Source organism: Erythrolamprus reginae, chromosome 3 (assembly GCF_031021105.1).
Source record: "Erythrolamprus reginae isolate rEryReg1 chromosome 3, rEryReg1.hap1, whole genome shotgun sequence".
NCBI lineage: Eukaryota > Metazoa > Chordata > Lepidosauria > Squamata > Dipsadidae > Erythrolamprus > Erythrolamprus reginae.
The window spans coordinates 247,229,838-247,255,509 of NC_091952.1; the positions used below are offsets into that span (position 1 = coordinate 247,229,838).

Here is a 25,672-nt window from a genome sequence, read left to right on the forward strand (position 1 = left end):
GGACTGCTCACTCTTTAGCACCTAAAACATACCCCTTCACCACCAGTATGGAATGACCCCTCCATCCCCTCCAAAGACTAAATTTGGAAGAGGGACGTGAACAGAGAGGCTTTGCGTTCCAGAAAGATATAGCAGCACTCATAATGCCTGAAGAAACTTCTCAACCCCAGAAGCTTCTTAAGTGTTTACTGTATTAAGCTTGATATGGATCAATGAGATGGTGCACGTTTACCACGCGAGCCTGCCCACTTCCCTCCGAGCAGGATTAAAAACTATTATGGGATGGATTTGCTAAACATAGTAGCATTATCTACTGACCCCTAGTTACATTTAAGAGCCCTCATGCTGGTGCAAAAATATAGGTCAAGGATTTTTATCAAGAAGGAAATGGCTTCCATGTTTCTAGCCTTCAGCTTCCTACCTCTCTGCTATTTGCTCAGTGTAGTATATCTCTCAGCCAGTTGTACTGCTTTAACTACTAACACCTGGATCAAAAACACTCCGTAGCGCAGGGGTGTCCAACCTCGGTCACTTCAAACTCGCAGAATTCTCTAGCCAGCCATGAATTCTGAGAGTTGACGTCCACAGGTTTTGAAGTGGCCCAGGCTGGACAGTCCTGCAAACCTTTTCTTCCTCGGGTGCTGAAAGACTGTAGGCGCACACTATCACACATGTGTGAGTGCCCACACCCATCATTCAATGCCTGGGGAGGGTGAAAACAGCTTCTCTTGCCCCCCAAAGGCCCTTTGGAAGCCGGAAACAGCCTGTTTACCAACTTCTGGTGGGGCCAGTAGGCTTGTGCCTTGCCATCCCCAGGCTCCAAAGGCTTCCCTGGAGCAGAGGGAAGGTAAAAACGCCCTTCCCACATCCCCCAGTGGCTCTCTGGAAGTTAAAAACACCCTCCAGGAGCCTCTGTGCGAGCCAAAATTCAGCTGACCGGCACACAAATGCACACTGGAGCTAAGCTAGGGCAATAGGTTGCGTGCCAGCAGATATGGCTCCCTGTGCCACCTGTGCCATAGGTTCGCCATCCCTGATTCTAGTCCTTTTCACAAAAATCTGAATTCCTTAAACCAACTCCAAGTGCTCTGCTTTGGGCCAGAAGGGATTACCTTTAAAAGCGTGGTCTTTGTTGGGTCAAGTTTAGCATTGCAGTCCACCTGTGAGGAAAGGGAAGAGACAGAAGGAAAGAAAAGCTGAGCTTTCACATCACGTTTTCAGAAAAGCCTATTGTATGCAGTTTTTAGAGAGTCTAAGCTCTAAATCCTCTAAGCCCCATACTTATCTTCACCTAGTTATTGAAAGTTATTGAAACGGACGTCCAAGTGCCGCCTCTATGTTGGTCGAGGCAGGCAGGGTTCCCTTGGATACCATTTGTTGGGGGTCAGGGGAAAGGGAGGGTTTTGCCATGGACAATTGATGGGCCACTGTGTGATACAGAATGCTGGACTTGATGGGCTTTGGTCCGATTCAGCATGGCTCTTCTTATGTTCTTATGTTAAGTTAAGGGATTCCATTGCAAGTAGACTCCAACTTTAAGCCATTCTTTTGGGGTCATTTGACATTGCAATGGTATTGAAAAAAGTGACTTAGAACCATCCTTCCATTGATGATGATGATGAATTAGATTTGTATGCCGCCCTTCTCCAAAGACACGGGGCGGCTCACAAGGCACAATATAAAACAATGTGTATAAACAAATCAATTAATTAAAAGCTACAAGCTAAAGATCCAATATAGGGTGAGGACAATGCGAATCTCTGGAGGGAGCTGATTCCAGAGGGCCGGGGCCCCCACAGAGAAGGCTCTTCCCTTAGGCCCCGCCAAATGACGTTGTCTGGTTGATGGGACCTGATTGGCTCCTGGGATTCATGCGGCAGAAGGCGGTCCGGGAAGTAATCTGGTCCGATGCCATATAAGGCTTTGTAGGTTATCACCAACACTTTGAATTGTGTCCGGAAACCAATCGGCAACCAATGCAGTCCGCAGAGCAGTGATGACTGCTCCAGTGGTCCCCGTGGTGACAACTGGGATTAGGGTGCTTGACAACTAACACACATTTACCACAATTGCAATGCCCTGAGGTCAGCGAGCTTCCGACAAGCAAAATCAAGGGGGAAGCCAGAAGGAGATAGCAATTGGTGATGCTGGTGGTGTCTCATTTAATGACTGCACCACTTAACAATGAATTATCCGATCTCTAATATGGCTGTAAGTCAAGAACTACCTCTAGAGCAGTGTTTCCCAACCATTCGCTGGCTGGGGAATTCTGGAAGTTGAAGTCCAAATATCTTCAAGTTGCCAAGGTTGGGAAACACTGCTCTAGAGGATATCAGGAAGCTAGCGAAATTCTGGATGCTAAAAAGCATCACTTGATATTCCATTATTATTATTATTATTATTTTCTGAGGCCCCTCTACTCCTTAACAGACAGGGACGGGAATTCTGTTTCCCTGTTTTTCACAACTCTATCTTGAGGATGGCCAAATTCAAAGTCGGCGGCAGCACCCTTTCATTCTCCTTTGCTCTCCCCATTTTCCCCGTTTGGTGATATTCAAAAATAGGACTTTGGAAATTATGCCTTAAACTCCATATAGCCTAAAGACACAAGGTGGGTTTCAGGATGTCAGCTATGGAAGGATTTTAAGCCATAGATAAAAAGCCATTTCTGCCATTTCTTCAATGGACTGTTAGGGACATTATTTCAAACCCCGGAGGACAAAGTTAATATAAACAGGCCATGACCCTTAAAGAGAAATACTGAATGAGGTTGCTTGCTTAGAAGAAAATGGGGATATGTATGTATGTAATATATGTAGGTATGGTGTTTCCTCGAAAATACGACCTACCCCAAAATTAAGTCTTAGCTTGGTTTTTACATGTGCATCTGATATTAGCCTACTCCCACCCCAAATTAAGCCCTAATTAAGCCTTTTTTTATTGGCAGGAAATATATGACAGGGTCTTATTTTCAGGGAACCATGGGCATGTATGTAGATATGTATATAAGTACTTATGTAATTTCCTGCCTTCGTTATTATGTACCTACCACAGCATCAACTGCAGGGGAGCTGTCTCCAACCACCAAGAGTGAAGGGCACCTAAAAGCAAACAATTGAAATAAGAATCAGTGGTTTTGCACTTCTTTAAACTGCATCAGAGAAAAACCGAGGTTCTTGTTTGACCAAATCAAACTCAAGGGGTTGACTTGTTGAGAAAAATCAACCCTTTCAATTTTGTAAAAACCTAAATACAGTGATACCTCGTCTTACGAACTTAATTGATTCCAGGAAGAGGTTCGTAAGGTGAAATGTTTGTAAGACGAAACAATGTTTCCCATAGGAATCAACAGAAAAGCAATTAATGCGTAAAAGCCCAAAATTCACCCCTTTTGCCAGCTTAAGCACCTGTTTTTGCACTGCTGGGATTCCCCTGAGGCTCCCCTCCATGGGAAACCCCACCTCCGGACTTCCGTGTTTTTGCAATGCTGAAGGGGAATCCCAGCATCGCAAAAATGGGCGCTTCACTGGCAACAGAAGTTTGGAGGTGGGGTTTCCCAGCGAGGGCAGCCTCAGCGAAATCGCAGCATTGCAAAAACACCGAAGTCCGGTGGCAAAATAAATAAACAAACAAACGAGTGAACAAACAAACATTAGTTTGGGCTATTAAGTCATGTTTTAGTGAGCCAGCAGCGTTTTTGTGTGTTCTGCAATGGGTTGTTATCACCAGGATTTTTACTATTTGCAGAAAGAAGGCCAAATGCTACGTCCCCCCCTCCATTTTGTGAACCCAACATTAAAAGAATGATTGTGACAAAAACTTACTGTAGAGTAATCACATTTATTCCTGGAACGGGACGTTCGATGTCTAGATCCCTTCGGCTGCAAAACGAACAGGAAACAATTGTAAGAAGTTATTACACAGGCAACTTTTAAAGCCCATTTCCCCCAAAAAAGGTAGGAAGGAGCTGTTAATATGAGACTTGTGGCTAATGTGTATGCCCAAAGGAAGACACAGATGACTAGAGGACTGCTAATCTGGTGTTCAAGTTTTCAATTAAATTCTGACTATTGGTAGTTCTCGACTTAATTTTAGTCAACATCTTTATTTAATGACCTCATAATTCCTTGTGAGATGGCGCTGTAGTGGGTTGCAGCCGGTACGCCTGGGATCGGACTCCCGGTGGTGCAAATGGAGATGCACATGCATCTCTGCGCCCCGGATGCGTGCATGGGTGTGCACGCAGAAGTTTTCGCTTCTGCGCATGCACAGCAAGAGAAATCTCATGTGCAGATGCTCTTGCATGTGATATTTGACCAATTTTTGGTGCTTTTTTGCTTCTGCGCATGCGCGGAAGCAAAGAAATTACCCCAAATTGGCAAAATCTCATGCACGATAGCATCGTTAGGTGAGATTTTACTTGCTGTACATGCACTTCCTCCATGCGCGCCCTTCACTTATGTGCATCCAAAACGGATCGTATGAGGACTCCGGGGTGGGAGAGCAGGGCCAGACTGGAGTGGTATTTTTTTTTTTTGTCAAGGGAATGTAAACTGCACAAAATCGTAGCTAGAGGTTCTCCCGAACCCCGGCAAACCCTCCAGCAGCCCAACCGAGGGAGGGATTACCTGTTGTAAGAGTTGACAAACAGATGGAGATTGCTTTGGTTCATGTCATTGATGATGTGCTGGCGGTAAGTATGGATCAAATCTTGGCTGCAGTGAATCTCCTCCTAGATTTAAGAAACATTCTGATCAAATATCAGTTAAGACCAGGAGAGGGAGAACATCTGGAATGAGCAACAATGACTTAGCAGGATGGTTTTTGCAAGCTTAAATAGGAGAGCTTGTTGATTTATTCATGAGTGGAAAAGTGCTAACTACCGTGTTTTTTGGAATATAAGACATACTTTTTTCCTTCATAAAAGAGGCTGATAATTTGGGTGTGTCTTATACTCTGAATGTAGCTTCCCCCCCCCCCCCCAGCTCTAACCAGGTGCTAACAATGTTCCCAGCTCTTACAAGCTTGCAAGCTCCTTCATTGTTACTCTCTGCAAAGAATGTTTTCCAAGCCCTAAGTCTTTGCAAGGTTTTTTCCATTGCTCTACTTGCTTCAAATGTTTCTTTCCAGGTGCTAATGATGTTCCCAGCTCTTACTGGCTTGCAAGCTCTTTCATTGTTACTCTCTCCAAATAAAGTTTTTTTAAAGCCCCAACCAGGGGATAAGGACACTAGCCAGATGAATACTTGGTAAGCAGATACTTTTCCCTATTTTCCCCTCACAAAACTAAGGTGCGTCTTATACTCTGGTGCATTTTATGCTCCGAAAAAATGTCATATTACAAGTTTACATAGGCATGTGTACAAGGTTAGAGATGAACTTGCAACAACAGCCTAATCGAGGAACTAAAATGCACATTGCCACCAATACTAGCACGGCGAGTCATATGTAAATGCAGTGCAAACCCTGCTCCCTTCTAGCACTGATGACATTGTCTAGTTGGGTAATGAAATGATGGAAGCAAACAACTAAGTTCAGAGAGCACCGAGGATCCCACAGTTCAACCCTGACCTGCAAATATTCTCTTTTTTATCATTCATCGCATCTACCATTTGTCTGAGATGGTATAGGGTTCCTCTGCTTGAGCAGGGGGTTGGACTGGATGATCTCCAAGGACACTTTCAATGTTATACTAACAGTAATTGTAACTTCACATAAACAAGAAAATGCAAAATAGTTCCTTCAATTGTATGGATGGCATCATCAACTGGCTATCATCAATTCTTAGTATCCCAAGTATTCTTATTTACCTTGCCAAAAAGATGTGAAATGACCATGTCTGGTAAAGCATGAGCCCATCCGGAAATCTAGACATTTAAAAAAAAAAAGTAAAAAAAAGTAGTACATTAGGATAATTCAAATACTCTAGGGATCATGTACCATTACCTCAATCATGTTAACACACTGACATTCAATTATATACAGGTAGATTACTAACTTATCCACTGCAACGATTCACTTGGCAATCAAAGTTGTAAAATGGGGCAAAGCTCATTCATTCATTCATTCATTCATTCATTCATTCAATTCATTCAATTTATTTATTTATTTATTCATTCATTCATTCATTCATTCATTCATTCATTCATTTATTAGATTTGTATGCCGCCCCTCTCAGCAAATGTCTCACTTTACAACAGTAATTTTGGGCTCAATTGTGTCTATTAACCGAGGACTACCTATACTCCAAGGAGTATGTTTTCTTGCCCCATTAAATATATAGTCCTGAAAGGAGACACTGAACTCTTAATATTTTATGAGTTCCCTCACTCTACAGCAGAGGTTTTCAAACTTGGCAACTTCAAGACTTGTGGACTTCAACTCCCAGAATTCTCCAGCCAGCATAGCAGAGTCCCAACTAAATCCAAATATTTATTTCTGTAATCCCTGCGTTTCTAAACACACCTTGATCTGTTTTGAGGTAAGTTTACACAAATGGCGTCTCTACCTTGGTTGCGGCCCAGTCCATCCAACCTTCGGCGCATGGGTTGACGTTGATAAGAACGAGTCCTTCCACCATATCAGGGTAGTTAAGCTGCAGATTGAAGAGGCACATGAACAAACAGTCAGATATGATGATGGGAGGGGGGAGGTCTGGGGTAAAAATTGTGGGTTTTTTAGGATTTTCCCCAATATTTGTGAAAAAGAAAAACAGCCCTCCCCATATCATCATTCTGAAGATCTGCTGGAAATGGACATTTATTAAATAGACATGGCTGCCTGACTCACACCCAGGGACCATCTTATTTAAATTAAAAATAATTTTACGGTCATCCAGGACAAAACCCATGTCATGTGAAGAAGGTCTGCTTCAGGAATCATGCATGTCAGAGCGCTATTGTCATTAACAAACTGGGTTCTTCAGTTGCGGTTGCGAATACAGTGTTCCTTCGATTTTCGTGGGTTCAAACTTCGCGGATAGCCTATACCACGGTTTTTCAAAAAATATTAATTATAAAATACTTCACAGGTTTTTTTCTATACCAGTTTTTCCCTGCCCGATGACGTCATACATCATCGCTAAACTAATAATTTTTGCAAATAAATAAAAAAAAATTATTGTTAATAAATAATTATGTTTATAAATATCAGGATCACTTATTCAATGGTGAATACCAGTAATAAAGGTGAGTAAATGGTTGTTAAGGGAATGGCAAATGGTAATTTAGAGGTTTAAAGTGTTAAGGGAAGGCTTGTGATACTGTCCATAGCCAAAAATGGTGTTTTTACTTCCGCATCTCTACTTTGTGGAAATTCGACTTTTGCGGGCGGTCTCAGAACATATCCCCCACAAAAATCAAGGGAGCACTGTATATGAGAAATTGCCAAGCACAGAAAGATCAAGAGCCAAGGTTTCTAAGAAATCTATAAGGAGCGTGCATAGGCACACCATTGTGCCTACCCTACCTGTCCTGCGTCCTATTGTCCTTTTTTATCATTACTTTTTACTTATGTTTATACAAACTACTATCCTATACATGTTTGACAAACAAACAAATAAATACATAAAATAAAGGTAGCTCTTACGAATATGTCAGTTTACTGTATTTATTTATTTATTTATTAGATTTGTACGCCGCCCTTTTCCGAAGACTTGGGGCGGCTCACAAAATACAATATAAAACAGTCCGTACAAACACATCTAATTAGTTAAAAACTACAAGCTAAAAAGCCAATATATTAAAATTAACCGACCAATTCAATCACAGCCATACTTCACGTTTATTAGTCAGGGCTGGTCTAGATCTAATTGCCCCAGGCGTGGCAACAAAAGTGAGTCTTGAGACTCTTGCGGAAAGAGAGGAGGGTGGAGGCAATGTGAATCCCTGGAGGGAGCTGATTCCAGAGAGCCGGGCCCCCCACAAAGAAGGCTCTTCCCGTAGGCCCCACCAAACGACATTGTCTGGTTGACGGGATGTGGAGAAGGCCAACTCTGAGGGACCTAACCGGCCGCTGGGATTCATGCTAAAGCTCTCTACAAGAATTTGAACTACTAATGGTTAATGCAAATTATTGGAAAGTAAAAGTTAATGGAACTCAAAGTGGGTCAGACTCCAGACTAATGACGGATTTGACTCCTTCCTCAAGCTAAGCCTGGTCATCTTGTGTAGAAATATTGTATAGAAATTATTTTCAGTGTGTACTTTGGCTGCTCAAATCTCAGCCATTATTTGGTGAGGAAGAAGTCACGTCACCTTTTGATTATTTGTTTGATACTGGATGTCTGCTACCCAATTAAGGTTAAGCAGATCAGAAGATGTGAAGCTGAAAACAGCGCATTGTGCTCAAGTTTATAATAATTATACAAACTACCCTCATTTCCAACTTACAGCGAATCGGGTTAAAATGTAGGCCCCAGCTCCAGTCCCCATTCCGATCACGCTTTTCAATCTAAAAACAAAAGAAAAAACAAACCCCAGAAAGTAAGAAATAAAATTATATATTAAAAAATAGGAAGGTGAAGTCGTGCATTGGTTTCTAATGCCTTCCACTTCTGGATATTCTATTCCATATTCAATATGCATTCAACAGTTGCTCCATTGAGAAACAGAATGGAGGTCATTTGGACAAAGTATCCCAACTATTTCCATTCCCTTAAGGAAAAAACAAATAAGAATTGTCACAGTACAAGCCCTTAAAGATGGCATGAAGCTATAAGGGTTGTCCTCGTGCTCTAGATATGTCAGTGTAAATAGTTCAGTCTTGGCTCCTGTGCACAGCAAGTATTTGCTTTAGTCCTATTGGCTAGTTTAAAAATTAGCTCTGCGAGTTTTAGACTTCTTCATGTAACAACAGATTCTGCACAACTCAACTAGATGCAGAAAGAAGGCTGCCAAGCAGTGCAGGAAACAGATAAGCAAAGTTGAGTTTTCCTTATATTGAAATTTAAATTAAACTTACAGTGATACCTCATCTTACAAACGCCTCATCATACAAACTTTTCGAGATACAAACCCGGGGTTTAAGATTTTTTTGCCTCTTCTTACAAACTATTTTCACCTTACAAACCCACCGCCGCCGCTGGGATGCCCCGCCTCCGGACTTCCGTTGCCAGCGAAGCACCCGTTTTTGCGTTGCTGGAATTCCATTGAGGCTCCCCTCCATGGGAAACCCCACCTCCGGACTTCCGTTGCCAGCGAAGCGCTTGTTTTTGCGATGCTGAGATTCCCCTGCTGAGATTCCCCTGCAGCATCGCAAAAACACAGAAGTCCGGAGGTGGGGTTTCCTATGGAGGGGAACCTCAGGGGAATCCCAGCAGCGCAAAAATGGGCGCTTCGGCTGGCATAAGGGGTGAATTTTGGGCTTGCACGCATTAATCGCTTTTCCATTGATTCCTATGGGAAACATTGTTTCGTCTTACAAACTTTTCATCTTAAGAACCTCGTCCTGGAACCAATTAAGTTTGTAAGACAAGGTATCACTGTATTGCTTAATAACCAGTCAACCTTTTAGTTCAGAAACCTACCACAAAATCCAAGGAAGTAAATTTAGGTATTTCTCTACTAGTGGACTCATAACAAAATAAAATATAGTCTTGGGGTGGTGGCAGATGGAACTTCAAGAACCTGCTTCTAAAAGCACAAGCAGAACATGAGCCTCGCTGGCGCAGTGGTTAGAGTCCAGTACTGTGGGCTACTTCTGCTGACTGCCGAGTGCCTGCAATTTGGCAGTTCAATCCTCACCAGGCTCAAGGTTGATTTAGCCTTCCAACCATTCAAGGTGGGTAAAATGGGGACCCATGTTGTTGGGGGCAATATGATGACTCTATAAAACCGCTTAAAGATGGCTGTACACTACTGTGAAGCAGTATATAAGTGCTATTGCTAATCTAAAACCTCTTCATTTCTATCAGAGAAAACAAGAACAGATGTGTGACAATTTTCTTAGATGTTTCAGGAATATTGTGAAGGAACAGAAAAATGCTTTCTCTGAAGCTTGACTGAAAAACTTGGAAGTATCTTATTAGCAGATAATTCGACTCACCCAAATTGTTTTAGAACTCCAGGGAGCATCTCAGACAGTTGATCCATGGAAGGATACATGTACCTATAAAACAAATGTTAGAAGGACATCTTTTGTTTTCCAAAGCATTATAAGTAATTGTTCTATTTCATTCTGGGTTGGTCACCTCTCCTCACTTAAGGAGTCAGAAAAAGTAGAAGAGGATGGCAAAAAAAAAACCAACATAAAAACAAGGGGTAGAAACTCAGACCATTAAAGGGGGTTTGAAGGAACTGGGTTTGCTTAGCCTTGAAGAAAGGTAACTAGGATCAGGAGATCATGCCAAATTACAAATCTTTTAAAGCAGGGGTTCTCAAACTTGGCAACGTTAAGAGTTGTGGACTTAACTCCAAGAATTCTCCAGCAGGCTATGCTGTTAACAATAAGGTGCCATTATTAAAACAAGCCCAGGTGAGATCTAGACACCATCTACAGGTAGGCCTTGACTGATGACAACTGAACCCCAAATTTCCCTTCTTAATGAGACATTTGTTTAGTGAGTTTTTCCCCATTTTAAGACTTTTCTCATTGATCATTGCAGTTCTTAAATTAGTAACAGGGTTGTTAAGTGAATCTGACTTCCCCGTTGACTTTGTCTGTCAAGCACCCTGCTAGGAAGGTTACAAATGGTGATCACGTGACCCTGGAATAAAATTTTCATAAATATAGGACAGTTTATCAGCGTCCCGATTGTGATCATGTGACCATGATCATAAACTGAAAACTGGTTCTAAATTTCTATCATGGACTACCTGTACTACAAGCTTTTATGGGCACCATTTGCGAACCAAAATCTACTGTATTTTTCAGAGTATAAGATGCTCCGGAGTATAAGATGCACCTTAGTTTCTGGGAAGGAAAAATAAAATTCTGCCTCTCCCTACCAGCATCTATGACTAGAATTTGAGAGGAAAGCTCCGTTTGGAAGAGGCTGCCTTTGCAACCTCCAAAAGCTCCATTTGGGAGGAAAACTCCATTTTTGGGTCGATGATCTGTGGCAATCCCTGCAACCTGCAACAGATACTGTATAAGCCTTACATGGCTTAGGACCAATTACTTACGGGATCGCATACTACCTCACGCATCCCAGCAGCTGGTCAGAGCCCACAGAGTTGGCCTTCTCTGGGTCAGTCTAACAATGTTGCCTGCTGGGGCCCAGGGGAAGGGCCTTCTCTGTGGCAGCTCCAACCCTTTGGAATCAGCTCCCCCCAGAGATTTGCATCACCCCTATCCCCCCGGCCTTTCTTAAGGCTCTAAAAACACATCTTTGCCAGCAGACGTGGGGCCGTTGAGCACTGTCTTTATGCTCTAGCTGACAGTATGAGCGAATTAATGATTGTGAGTGAATGTCATTTAAACGCTTTTAATTATGTGGGGTTTTAGGTCAGTTTTTATATATACTGCTCAAAGAAAATAAAGGGAACACTCAAATAACACATCCTACATCTGAATGAATGAAATATTCTCATTGAATACTTTGTTCTGTACAAAGTTGAATGTGCACAACAGCATGTGAAATTGATTGTCAATCAGTGTTGCTTCCTAAGTGGACAGTTGGATTTCACAGAAGTTTGATTTACTTGGAGTTATGTTGTGTTGTTTAAGGGTTCCCTTTATTTTTTTGAACAGTGTAGTTTTTTAGTATTTATATGGGTTTCTCAGATTTTGTACTGTATTCATTGTATTATGTAAGCCACTCTGAGGCCACAGGAGAAGGGCGGCCTAGAAATCCAATAAAACTAAACAAACAAACAAATAAACAAACAAATGAATAAATAATAAACAAACGAACAAAAACGATTCAGAGGCTGAATGGTGGGAGAGGCTACATTTGGTGTATAAGATGCACCCAAATTTTTACCTTCTTTTTTGGAGGGGGAAAGGTACTGTATGTCTTATACTCTGAAAAATACAGTATTTTTTTTGGAGAAAAACCTAAGAAAAAATGTGCAACAACGCCTGGTCAGTAGAATCCCTCCCTTTTCACATACAAATCATTTTCAAACAGAGGCAAAAACCTCCAAATTAAAATCCAGAGAGTTAGTAGGAGCCACTAACCCAGGTGGAAAGGAAGGCGCTCCATCTTGCTGTCCGGGGGCATCCACATGGCAGACTGCAAAATGTTGTGTGATTTCCTGCATGTCCTCATTGTTGAAGAGGGGGTTGAAACACGTCTTGTCTTTGGAATGAAACAGAGAAGAAGATACAACTGTTATTATGAAACAGGCAAGAGAAATAAAACAAGCAGCGATAGAAAGCGCTCAGGCAGTAATCGTCTTGGGGTGGAAAGATGCGACAAAATGGACAATGCAAAATTGGTATAGGTATATGGTGGACCACATTCAATTCGAGGTTATGGATAAAAGGATGAATTCGATTAATGAAACTGATTTGCAACAGCTGATGGGGCGATGGGACAAGGTAAGACGATATATGGTGAGTAGGATCCGAGACCAAGCTATAAGAAACAAGTTGGAATCACTCTATAATATGTAAAGAAATAGTTCACTCTTGGGTTTAAATTATTTATACAAGAAATACCCCCAACTGGTGGTGGGGTATGATTGATTGTCTGGTGGTGGGATCACTGAGCACATGTTATATGTTGTGTGTGTGTTTTATATTATAAAAATCAAGAAAAAATATTAATTAAAAAAAAGAAACAGGCAAAACGTGGGAAAAGACATTTTAACTGTACAACAGAGCCCTTGAGACTTTACTGCACGGTGAAACAGACAGGCATCGTAGGTCCAATTGTGACATTATGAAAAATAGAGATGTTTACATTCTAAAAAAGGTCAGCCTGGCTTGATGGACATTTAAGAAAAGCAGTTTTTCAGGAGAGCCAGCTGCACAGATGCCTGCTTTCTCTTCTGCCTTTTTTTTGCAACACAGATATGAAAAGGAGCTTTTTTTTCTTTGTCGTGTGAATATGTGAGCTACTTTTTATCAATTGTTCATCAATTTGGGCCTGCAGTTCGCACAACACTCATTTCTGGTTGCTGGATGAAAGAGGAAAATAAAAATAAAAATCTCAAAACCACTTTCCTGTGGTCTTTGTGACACACCTACTTTGCTATACAAAAATGCAGTTTCGGATTTAAAAGCAACATTTGGCCCTCGCTATTGTGCAGCCACCGCTAAAGCTGTGAAGATTTGACAAGGGATTCCTAAAATTTTAAGTCCCACACTGTTAGCATGACCAATTCACAATTGTTCTGGCTCAACCAAGGAATTTCCACCCGTCATGATCCAGCAGCTCACAAACAATGAAAATATTTATTGAATGGCTTTGCCAACTCATAATACGGTGAGCATACTAATTTTCAAGCTCTGGTTTGGGTTTTTTTGGCCATTCCACTGTAGCTTCTTCAAAAGCCAATTGAAACAAGACATACGTAGTTCAGGAGATGTGAACTCAGCCAATGTTGCACTAACACTTGTATTAATACCAGCTATTCTAAATTTTGCTTCTTGGGTATTTATTTATTTATTAAATTTGTATGCCGACCCTCTCCGTAGACTCGGGGCGGCTCACAGCAGTGATAGAAACAATGTACAATACAAATCTAATAATACAAATTTAAAAACCCATAATTTGAAAAACATGCACACAATACACCATACATAAATTATATAGGCCTGGGGAAGATATTTCAATTCCCCCATGCCTGACGGCAGAGGTGGGTTTTGAGAGGTTTACGAAAGGCAAGGAGGGTGGGGGCAATTCTGATCTCTGGGCCGCCACAGAGAAGGCTCTCCCCCAGGGCCCTGCCAAACAACATTGTTTAGTCGACAGGACCCGGAGAAGGCCAACTCTGTGGGACCTAACCAGTCACTGGGATTCGTGCGGCAGAAGGCGGTCCCGGAGATATTCTGGTCCGATGCCATGAAGGGCTTTATAGGTCATAACCAACACTTTGAATTGTGACTGGAAACTGATCGGCAACCAATGCAGACTGCAGAGTGTTGGTGAAACATGGGCATACCTTGGGAAAGCCCATGATAGCTCTCGCAGCTGCATTCTGCATGATCTGAAGTTTCCGAACACTTTTCAAAGGTAGCCCCATGTAGAGAGCGTTACAGTAGTCGAGCCTCGAGGTGATGAGGGCATGAGTGACTGTGAGCAGTGACTCCCGGTCCAGGTAGGGCCGCAACTGGTGCACCAGGCGAATCTGGGCAAATGCCCCCCTCGCCACAGCTGAAAGATGTTTCTCTAATGTGAGCTGTGGATTGAGGACGCCCAAGTTGTGTATGTCAGGGCTACATTTTCCAGAATTCACAGGTGGGTGAGATTGAAATATGATTATAATATTATGATGAATATTAATTGAAGATTTAAAATAATGGTTTGGTTAATTTCTATATTGTTATAATATTGTTATAATAATAGAGTTTGGTTCTTTCTCTGATTTTTTTTTTGCTTTTCTTTTTTTTATCTTTCTTTTTCCTTTCCTTTCCTTTTCTGAATTATAATTTTCCTTTTTAAATTATTTTTAGTTGATAGTCTTCCTTTTTTGTAAGGGTTTTGGACAATACATAAGAAGGAGGAGTAGGCACTATGGCATACCTGAATTACTACAGGATAAGGATACTAATTTAATAAGGTTTAATGGGAAATCAAGTTTGAATTCAATTAGAAGAAAATCCAATATCTAGATCAGTGTTTCCCAACCTTGGCAACTTGAAGATATTTGGACTTCAACTCCCAGAATTCCCCAGCCAGCAAATGCTGGCTGGGGAATTTTGGGAGTTGAAGTCCAAATATCTTCAAGTTGCCAAGGTTGGGAAACACTGATCTAGATGACAAAATTAGAGGTCAAGGTTGTGTTTGGGGGTGAGGTGGGGGTGGGGGTTGGATTGATACTGGAAGTAATTAATTGGGAACTAATAACTTTTTTGAGGGAGATTAACTATAATTAACTTACTAACTCCATACTGTTTTTATTATATTATGAAACTATTTTAAAATGTATTGAAAAAGTCTGTGTGAAGATAAATTTAAAAAAAATACCCGAAAAAGAAAGGTGGGTGAGAATCCTGGGAATTGAAGTCCCTTCACACAAGATAGATACCTTATTCAGAAAAGCTACATTACACCGCAAGGTACAAAACAGAGTAACTAAGCCAGAAAGAAGACGTCCTCTCTAGATACGAGAGTGGGCAAGACAATGCAAGATAACACACTTACGATTCAACCCAATATCATGGTATGTTAGAATGGCAGGTCTGTTTCCTCGGGGTGTTCCACACATGGTGACATGGACTGAGCCATGGACTGTCTCAATGTCTTGTTCCTGTGGGAGAAGACACCATTAGCCATCTGAACCTCAACAAAAAGTCTTCTGATCCCCACCAAATATTTTAACATCCAACACCTGGCAGCACCAGGTATTTTTAAGTATCTCTGCTGGATTCTATTCACAAGTATATCATTCAAAAATGACAAATTATCAATTTGTACCTACAAGAGCAAAATGAGTGCTTAGTAATAAGTTATTTTGTCAAAATAAAGAGGAGTACAAATTAAAGAGAGAATCAAACTGAGGGTTGAGTTAGCCACCTTTTCTTTCTTGGTGTTCTCTGGGTTTGACATCTCATTACTCAACTAGGTAACCTAATCAAAGCTAGAAGGGAATAGGGACCTTCTAGCCCTGATGATGTCACCTAGTTTTTCTTGCGGACTGCAAGAAAAACAGCCAAGTTTGGAGTTTGGAGAGCATCCCTCTCATTTCAATCCTGTGTCAACTTCGAAATGTGATTTTGCTGTCTAAGCCATTGTATCTGTTTTTGATCACATTGACAGGCTAAAATTGTTAAGACATCTGAATGAAGGCATTATGAGCCAATAACTTTGCTGAAGCAAAGCGGGTTCCGTAAATTTGGTCAGCACATGGATATTATGAATATCTCGCGATGAAGAAAATCTGAGTGCTTAAAACAAACCCAATGGAAATATCTGCCCATTATTTGAGCCCTTGCAGAATTCATACGATCAGCCACATGAACTCTGGCTGTTAAACTTGCTAGAGTTGCTTCAATACTACAGAATGAGAGAATGTACAGCCGAGAATATAAACAGCTCTGCTGGCTGGAGAATTCTGGGAGTTGAAGTCCACAAGTCTTAAAGTTGGCAAGTTTGAAGCCCCCCTGATGTACAGGTACAATGGGCCATAGTTGTTTAGCTCCCCCCAGATATCAGAACTGCCCCCACCCTTCTTGCCTTTCATAAATTGTTCAAGACCCACCTATATCGCCAGGCATGGGGGGGATTGAGTTATCTCCCCCGAGCTTATATAGTTTATGTATGGTATGTTTGTGTTGTATGATTTTTAAATGAGGGGGTTTAGATAATTCTTAATATTAGACTTGTTACATTGTATACTGTTATTATTATTTTTGAGCCGCCCCGAGTCTGCAGAGAGGGGCGGCATACAAATCTAATAAATTATTAAAAATTAAATTAAATTATTATTATTAGTAGTATGTGTGTGTGCGTGCGTAATTAAAAGTTTCAAAGTGAACATAAAAGTTTACATGAATTTAATTCAGGAGACAACAAGGAAAGGGAAAGGAGGGAAGGGGGAATAAAAAATGTGCAAAAAGAAAGAAATAAGAAATAAAAAGAAATAAAAGAAGCAATTTCTGATTTCCTTTGCAGCAAATACAACTATGGTATGATTACAAAGTTATCACTGACTCCATGATTACAAAGCAGCTCATTTTTTTCTTAATATCCACTTTTCCCCCTAATCATCAAAGCTACATCATGCATTTTTCTCTCTTTTATGAATTTTTTTTATCATAAATGTTTCCTGTCAGTTATAAGTGTAGATATTGTCATCAGCAATCAAAGAAAACTTAAGCTTCCAAAATTTACCCCCAACTTCAAAATCCCAAACAATAGTAACAATAGTTTTTGTGCGTTTTCTTTCTGGCTTTCTATATTCCCTTTCCTTCCCAAAATACTTACATCATTATGCAACAAATAGGCAGTGTCTTCCACATTGAGCACCATTTTTAAAAAGTACAGTTTGAAGTTAATCACAACGGGTCCAACGAGAAAAATAAATATCAGCTTTTGTTTGGGATCTGGGGAGCAACCGGCTTTTATAGCCAAGCTGCTACTCTGCGCAACATCATCCTTAAATCAGATTTAAAGACGGCTTAACACCAGGGATCTTGGTCCTGCCATCCAGCAAACATCGTATGCGCGTGCACATTGCAAAGGATAATAATCTTTTTTCAAACAAGCCCCTGTTTTATAAGTACAGGGATCCCTTGTTTTTCACAGGGGGTGCGTTCCAAGACCACCCATGAAAAATAATATTCCGTGAAGTAGAGGAAATATATTTTTTTAATGTATTTAATGAGTATTTGGACTTTTAAAACCCACCCTTTGCATTAAACAGTCATTCTATAAAGTTTCTCAGCTGGAACTACATGTGATATCCTACCAGTTTCTTTAATAGAGTACAGTAGTACTGTAGAATAATTTTATGCATTTGTAATGGATTTAAAATTTAATGGATTTAAAATTTTCAATGGATTTAATGGATTTAAGCCCCTTTTGAAAACCCGTGAAGTAGCGAATCCCCAAAAGATGAACCGCGAAGTAGCGAGGAATTACTGTAGAGCAGTATATTTAAATCGCTTCTTGTGAGATGGGCGGTCATATAAATGTGCACATGGCCCACACCCCTTCTCTTTTCCCCCCCACATGGGCATCCCTCCCCACTGCCCCCCCCCCCCCCCCCAAATGGGAAAACTGCAAGTTCGGGGAAACACACTTCCGGGTTGCCCATTGTGCTGTTTTTTTGCACTCTGGGGCTACAGGAAACTTGCCTGAACCTTTTGCAGTGTAAAAAACAGCACAGCGGAAAACCGGAAGTGCATTCTTCCGAACTTCCGGTTTGTCCATTGGGGGATTTTTTTTTGCCTCTGGGGCTTTAGGGAAGCTTCCCTGAAGTGCCTGGAGAATGAAACAGCCTTTCCCAAGGCCGAAAATCAGCTGGGCAGCACGGACATGTGCGCTGGAGCTAAAACATGGCAAAGTCTCGCATGCCCTCCAATATGCTATTTGGAATACTGTGTTCAGTTATAGTTCCAACATTTGGAATACTGTGTTCAGTTCTGGAGACCTCACCTACAAAAAGATATTGATAAAATTGAACCGGTCCAAAGATGGGCTACAAAAATAGTGGAAGTTCTTAAGCATAAAACTTACCAGGAAAGACTGAATGAACTCAATCTGTACAGTCTGGAGGACAGAAGGGAAAGGGGGGGGGGGGGGGCATGATCAAAATGTTTAAATATGTTAAAAGGGTTTAATTAAGGTTCAGGAGCGAAGTGAACCCAAGAAAAGGGGGGCACAATCTGAGGTTAGTTGGGGGAAAGATCAGAAGCAACGTGAGAAAATATTATTTGACTGAAAGAGTAGTAGAGGTTTGGAACAAACTTCCAGCAGATGTGGTTGGTAAATCCACAGTAACTGCATTTAAACATGCCTGGGATAAACATATATCCATCCTAAGATAAAATACAGGAAATGGTATAGGGGCAGAAAAGATGGACCATGAGGTTTTTTTCTGCCGTCAATCTTCTATGTTTCTATGGCTCTGCATGCCACCTGTGGCACATGTGCTATAGGTTCACCATCACGGGTATAGGGTCTTCTGGTTGAGCAGGGGGTTAGAATAGAAGACCTCCAAGATCCCTTCCAGTTCTGGTCTGAATTGAAATTGAAGTATCTATCGAAGGGCACTTCTAAGGACCTCTTCCATCAAATGCTCTTTCCCACAGGAGGATTCAAAAGGGCGGAAGGCCTGCTGGACAGGTTTTAGCTGTCCTGAAGAAAAACAGGAGAGGAAAGGCTCATCTGAACTCCCAAAGAAGGGATGGCGACTAAGAAAGTCCTTTTCTGTGGTCCCTGAATAGAAACATAGAAACATAGAAGACTGACGGCAGAAAAAGACCTCATGGTCCATCTAGTCTGCCCTTATACTATTTTCTGTATTTTATCTTATAATGGATATATGTTTATCCCAGGCATGTTTAAATTCAGTTACTGTGGATTTACCAACCACGTCTGCTGGACGTTTGTTCCAAGGATCTACTACTCTTTCAGTAAAATAGTATTTTCTCATGTTGCCTTTGATCTTTCCCCCAACTAACTTCAGATTGTGTCCCCTTGTTCTTGTGTTCACTTTCCTATTAAAAACACTTCCCTCCTGAACCTTATTTAACCCTTTAACATATTTAAATGTTTCGATCATGTCCCCCCTTTTCCTTCTGTCCTCCAGACTATACAGATTGAGTTCATCAAGTCTTTCCTGATACGTTTTATGCTTAAGACCTTCCACCATTCTTGTAGCTCGTCTTTGGACCCATTCAATTTTGTCAATATCTTTTTGTAGGTGAGGTCTCCAGAACTGAACACAGTACTCCAAATGTGGTCTCACCAGCGCTCTATAGAGGACGCTCCCTTGGGAAAGGGGCTCAGATATAAGCTTTTCTTCCAGATTTTAATTAAAATTTAAAAATCCACCGTCCCCAAACAGGTTATTCTCTACGAGACTGACCAGTAAACTTTCATGCCACAGTAACCACTACTGGACAAGGATTAGGATCACATTTAATAAATGGTCTCCACTGATGTGCCCTTCAATCCTTGTTCTAAGCCTTTGGCACATGACTCCGTTGGTCAGTTGTTTTCACGCTGGCTGAACGGTCATCTCTGGGTGAAATGTGTCGAGCCTGCAGTAGGCTTCCCCCAAGAAAACAGATGGCGTCTCATCCTAATGAACATCAAGTTTTATCAGTAAGAGGCTCTTTGCTGTCAACCCTGGGCTTTCCACCCTCGCCTTGGCAATAAAAATATCCCAGGTACGCACACTAATCCGATAGGAGGCTGAAGATCAACCTGCCATCTGGCGCCTTGCAGAATGCTGGGGGTTGGACAGCAGAGTAGGCTCTCCTGCGGCACGTGGCCACAGGAGGGGCAAGTCCAAGAAAAGAGGTCATCGCTTCCTGGAATCCAGCAGTGAACAGCTGTGCTGTCAGTCCTCCGTTTTAGAGAGAGAGAGGTTTCTATGTCAGCTCCATAAAACTGTGTGTGTGTGTGTGTTCACCCAGGCAACTGGGCTGCATTTTGAGGTTCTTGTTGTAAATTCAGATTGGAGTAGTGGCCTAGTGGTGAAGACTCTCGACTTTTTTATTTATTTATTTTATTTTATTTATTCATTTGTCCAATACACAAATACAGAGGAAGAAAAATAGACATGTAGTAATATATATAAGGGTAAAGTGAACTTAGAGGAGAGGATACATGAAAGAAAGAAAATATATATGATAAGTGAGAGAAAGGAAAGACAATTGGACAGGGGACGAAAGGCACACCAGTGCACTTATGTACGCCCCTTGCGCTTGGAAGGTAGTAGCAGATGTTTCTCTCTTGGAGCGCAAAGAAAAAAACAAACCTTTGAGCTCAGGAAGGGAAGGTTTGTTATCCTAATTGCTACAATTCTGGAGAAAGAGACAGACTGGGCCACTTCCCACCCAAAATGTGTTGATGGGTGCTTTCCCTAGGACCGAAAGGGCGAACTTATGGTTCACCATTTAATCCAGAAATGCTAACTTGCTGAGCAAAAACCCCTTTCCAGTATGGACTATTTCATTAGGATTCCTTTCTAATCAATGTGGGAAAATCCCTGTTTGTTTGATTGATTGATATCTTTCTGTCTGTCTGTCTATCTGTCTATCTATCTAGTCTGGAGGTCAGAAGGGAAAGGGGGGGACATGATCGAAACTTTTAAATAAGTTAAAAGGTTAAATAAGGTTCAGGAGGGAAGTGAACACAAGAACAAGGAGACACAATCTGAGGTTAGTTGGGGGAAAGATCAGAAGCAACGTGAGAAAAGTCCTCGGAGAGGGGCGGCATACAAATCCAATAAATAAATAAATAAAATATTATTTTACTGAAAGAGTAGTAGATGCTTGGAACAAACTTCCAGCAGAGGTGGTTGGTAAATACACAGTAACTGAATTTAAACATGCCTGGGATAAACACATATCCATCATAAGATAAAATACAGGAAATAGTATAAGGGCAGACTAGATGGACCATGAGTTTTTTTTCTGCCGTCAATCTGTCTGTCTGTCTGTCTGTCTATCTATCTGTCTGTCTGTCTGTCTATCTATCTATCTATCTATCTATCTATCTATCTATCTATCTATCTATCTATCTATCTATCTATCTATCTCTATTCCTGAGGATTTGAATACTTCGGAAAACAACACCGACACCAGAGTAAATGCAAACATATGAAAATACATACAACAAACATGTCGGTCTGCCGACTTTAATCAGAAATTTGCTCTTAGAGAAAAAGAACCCTTTTTCTCTATGCACTTCTGTGAAACATTCATATTATAGCTTGCATTATAGTAATTGCTTATCTCCATGGTCCATCTAAAGAGAATCAACTCTATTTCCGTAGATGCCTATGGCAATATTTGACTGAGGTATAATCCGTTCTACCACACTTACGTGAATGTCAACATCGATATCAGGAAGGAGACGAGTGATGGCCTAGGAGAAAATAATTACAAGAGGGTTAATAACCAGACTGAAAGCGCCACAAATACTTCATTTCTGAAATAAAAGTTGTGGAGATTTATTAGCTTTGCCAACTTTCTGTAAGTTTAATGAAATAAGACTTCTCATCATGTTTAGAGAGAATCTCGCCAAACCAATGGGGCAGAAGTTACAGGGGTCATTGGGAAGCCCACTGAGTGACCCTAAACAAAAGCAGCCTGGATCCAATCCAGAAATAAGATCAGGACTGCACTGGTAAATAAGGCCAAGAGCGTGCAGATGCTAATTAACCTCATCATTCCTTCCTTATGTGGAAATCTTATTATTCCTACCATTTTCAGATCCTCAGAGACATTCATAGAAACATAGAAACATAGAAGTCTGACGGCAGAAAAAGACCTCATGGTCCATCTAGTGTGCCCTTATACTATTTTCTGTATTTTATCTTAGGATGGATATATGTTTATCCCAGGCATGTTTAAATTCAGTTACTGTGGATTTATCTACCACATCTGCTGAAAGTTTGTTCCAAGGATCTACTACTCTTTCAGTAAAATAATATTTTCCCATGTTGCTTTTGATCTTTCCCCCAACTAACTTCAGATTGTGTCCCCTTGTTCTTGTGTTCACTTTCCTATTAAAAACACTTCCCCTCCTGGATCTTATTTAACCCTTTAACATATTTAAATGTTTCAATCATGTCCCCCCTTTCCCTTCCGTCCTCCAGACTATACAGATTGAGTTCATGAAGTCTTTCCTGATACACTTTATGCTTAAGACCTTCCACCATTCTTGTAGCCCGTCTTTGGACCCGTTCAATTTTGTCAATATCTTTTTGTAGGTGAGGTCTCCAGAACTGAACACTGTATTCCAAATGTGTTCTCACCAGCACTCTATATAGTGGGATCATAATCTCCCTCTTCCTGCTTGTTATACCTCTAGCTATGCAGCCAAGCATCCTACTTGCTTTCCCTACCGCATGACTGAACCTCATCCCAACCCTCAACCGGTTGGGACTTACAAGAGGAAGAAATGGTGGAGGTGCTGCTTATTGGCAGCCCGGGTGATGCCTCCCCAGAATAAAATTGATTTTACTCAAACCGTCACTAAATTTGGTTTACATAAATGACCACTGTGTATTTAAATGGCAGCTAGCCTCTCCCTTGTGAAACCAATCATGTTATGAAAAACAATTCTTGGAAAAAAAATTCTATTTATCCGTAATGCAGGGGTAAGAGCAATGAGGCAAAGTTGGTGAGGTCCACAGCTATATTTCTCCACCCCCAGCCTGCCTCTAGGATTTACATCACTTTATGTAAAATAAAGTACTTGGGGAAAAGGAATCCTCAATCTGAGTATTTTATCTTAGGATGAGTTCTGTGTTAGCAAAAAATTCAGAAGAAAAGGATTTAGGGGTAGTGACTTCTGACAGTCTCAAAATGGGTGAACAGTGCGGTCAGGTGGTAGGGAAAGCAAGTAGGATGCTTGGCTGCATAGCTAGAGGTATAACAAGCAGGAAGAGGGAGATTATGATCCCACTATATAGAGTGCTGGTGAGAACACATTTGGAATACAGTGTTCAGTTCTGGAGACAAAATTGAACAGGTCCAAAGACGGGCTACAAGAATAGTGGAAGGTCTTAAGCATAAAACGTATCAGGAAAGACTTAATGAACTCAATCTGTATAGTCTGGAGAACAGAAGGAAAAGGGGGGACATAATTGAAACATTTAAAAATGTTAAAGGGTTAAATAAGGTTCAGGAGGGAAGTGTTTTTAATAGGAAAGTGAACACAAGAACAAGGGGACACAATCTGAAGTTAGTTGGGGGAAAGATCAAAAGCAATTTTACTGAAAAAGTAGTAGATCCTTGGAACAAACTTCCAGCAGACGTGGAAGATAAATCCACAGTAACTGAATTTAAACATGCCTGGGATAAACATATATCCATCCTAAGATAAAATACAGGAAATAGTATAAGGGCAGACTAGATGGACCAGGTGGTCTTTTTCTGCTGTCAATCTTCTATATTTATGTCTCTCAAAATGGCAGGAAGTTGTTCCATGGGCTTTCAGCTTTTTCATCATAGGAAGTTCTGCAGACAATTCAAGGCGATCCATTTTAATCTATACTTTTCACTGAATAGCAATATTTTTGGGAACCAGCAGCATCTTATAAATGATGAAGTATCGAACAACCCCAGGTAGTTTTGAATCAGCCATTTTCTCTCTATCCATCCCATTTCACAACTCAAATAGGTTAGTTTGAGTTTCAGAAGAGGAAGAAAATTGAAGAAATACTAGAATACACTGCTCAAAAAAAAAAAGGGAACACTCAAATAACACATCCTAGATCTGAATGAATGAAATATTCTCATTGAATACTTTGTTCTGTACAAAGTTGAATGTGTTGACAACAAAATCAAATTGATTTTCAATCAGTGTTGCTTCCTAAGTGGACAGTTTGATTTCACAGAAGTTTGATTTACTTGAAGTTATATTCTGTTGTTTAAGTGTTCTCTTTTTTGAGGAGTATATATTATGTTTGTGAAATAAAGCATTTTACAAGAATCAGCACATGCTAAGACAATGCCCTGACAGAACAAATGATGCCCACAGCCTTTTTTAAAAAGGAATACTTGGTAGTAGACAGATGTGAAAATTACTGCCAACAGATGTGAAAATTACTGTTCCTGGAGAAGATTATCCCATAAATAATGTCCCTACTACACTGCAGAATGGGTCCTAAGATTTGAGAGTCTGGAAGATTTGGTAGTCTCGTTGGTGCAGTTGTGCAAATTTAAGCTGACAGAAAATCCCGGCTCCTTCTAGCACTGATGATGTTACCTAGCTAGGTAATGAAATGTCTTGCAAGAAAACAACCAGCTTCAAGAGAGCACAACTTACCTCTTCTTTGTCTACTAAAGGTTTCTGCTCTGCAACACGGGAATCCGGACCACCTGACATTGTCAGCAGCTGGTACCTAAGAAAATGCAGAAATGTTCAATGCTCCTTATGGCCAGAATGTACTACATGCATTAATTGGCATATAAATACAATCAATCAATCAAACAAACAAACAATCAAATATTGCCCAAAAGAAGAGAATATTTGAAGCTCTAGGTTGAACTGTGGGGTCCCTGGTGCTCTGTGAACTTGTTGGCTTTCTTGTAGACGTTTCATTACCGAACTAGGTAATTTCATCAGTGATAAAGTTACCTAGTTTGGTAATGAAAAATATGCTAGAAAACCACCAAGCTCAACAAAGGACCTCATAAAACACCTGAGGGCAGGACAAGAAGAGATGGGGTGGAAACTAAAAAAGGAGCGACCTAGCTTAGAACTAAGGAGAAATTTCCTGACAGTTAGAACAATTAATCAGTGGAACAACTTGCCTCCAGAAGTTGTGAATGCTCCAACACTGGAAGTGTTTAAGAAAATGTTGGATAACCATTTGTCTCAAGTAGTGTAGGGTTTCCTGCCTAAGCAGGGGGTTGGACTAGAAGACCTCCAAGGTCCCTTCAAACTCTATTGTTATTATTATTATTAGACATCTGCGTTTCTATAAGATTAAGTTAGATTTTTCAAAGCCCAAAGCGTAAAGCCAAATAGCCCTCTGCAGAGGTCCCGGCAGGCCCCACAGAACATGGAGCGATGCTGCTGCGGGGTGTTTAAGGCAGCGGATCGGCTTTCCAGAATTCTCTTGACTAAATGCTTTAGCTGTCAGAGCCGACCGTTGCCTCTGTCTCGCTTTTGCAAAATCAGCAGGGTTTCTGATGTGGAACAATGACCCCACTGCTGGGTGGCTTTTTCAACACTGCAAATCCATTCACTTAATTAGGTGGGAGTAAATCAGGAGAGGAGAAACAACCAGATGTGTTTCCTGTTAGCCTTGCTGATATTCCCTTCTTATAAGCTGATGAAGCCGTGATGGGGTTAGACAATGTGCATTTCTTTTCTGTTTCAAAAATCAGGTGAAACGAGTGACAGGGCAGAGAAACCCACCAACAGGATCCC

General features: G+C 41.0%; 1 protein-coding gene across 2 annotated transcripts in view; it reads right to left on the reverse strand.

Annotated features, from left to right (window-relative positions):
• Positions 1 to 25,672, reverse strand: part of NDRG1 (N-myc downstream regulated 1) — a 66,727-nt gene that overhangs the window by 7,519 nt on the left and 33,536 nt on the right. For both annotated transcript variants that reach the window (XM_070748323.1, XM_070748324.1), the window contains exons 2-13: positions 24,563 to 24,638; positions 21,611 to 21,652; positions 15,254 to 15,359; positions 12,121 to 12,241; positions 10,045 to 10,107; positions 8,391 to 8,451; positions 6,509 to 6,595; positions 5,811 to 5,867; positions 4,629 to 4,732; positions 3,825 to 3,881; positions 3,050 to 3,101; positions 1,113 to 1,160 (exon numbers count right to left, since the gene is read on the reverse strand). In XM_070748323.1, the coding sequence (XP_070604424.1) occupies positions 1,113 to 1,160; positions 3,050 to 3,101; positions 3,825 to 3,881; positions 4,629 to 4,732; positions 5,811 to 5,867; positions 6,509 to 6,595; positions 8,391 to 8,451; positions 10,045 to 10,107; positions 12,121 to 12,241; positions 15,254 to 15,359; positions 21,611 to 21,652; positions 24,563 to 24,622 (858 nt within the window). In that variant the 5' untranslated portion in view covers positions 24,623 to 24,638. The remainder of the gene's footprint in view (positions 1 to 1,112; positions 1,161 to 3,049; positions 3,102 to 3,824; positions 3,882 to 4,628; positions 4,733 to 5,810; positions 5,868 to 6,508; positions 6,596 to 8,390; positions 8,452 to 10,044; positions 10,108 to 12,120; positions 12,242 to 15,253; positions 15,360 to 21,610; positions 21,653 to 24,562; positions 24,639 to 25,672) is intronic.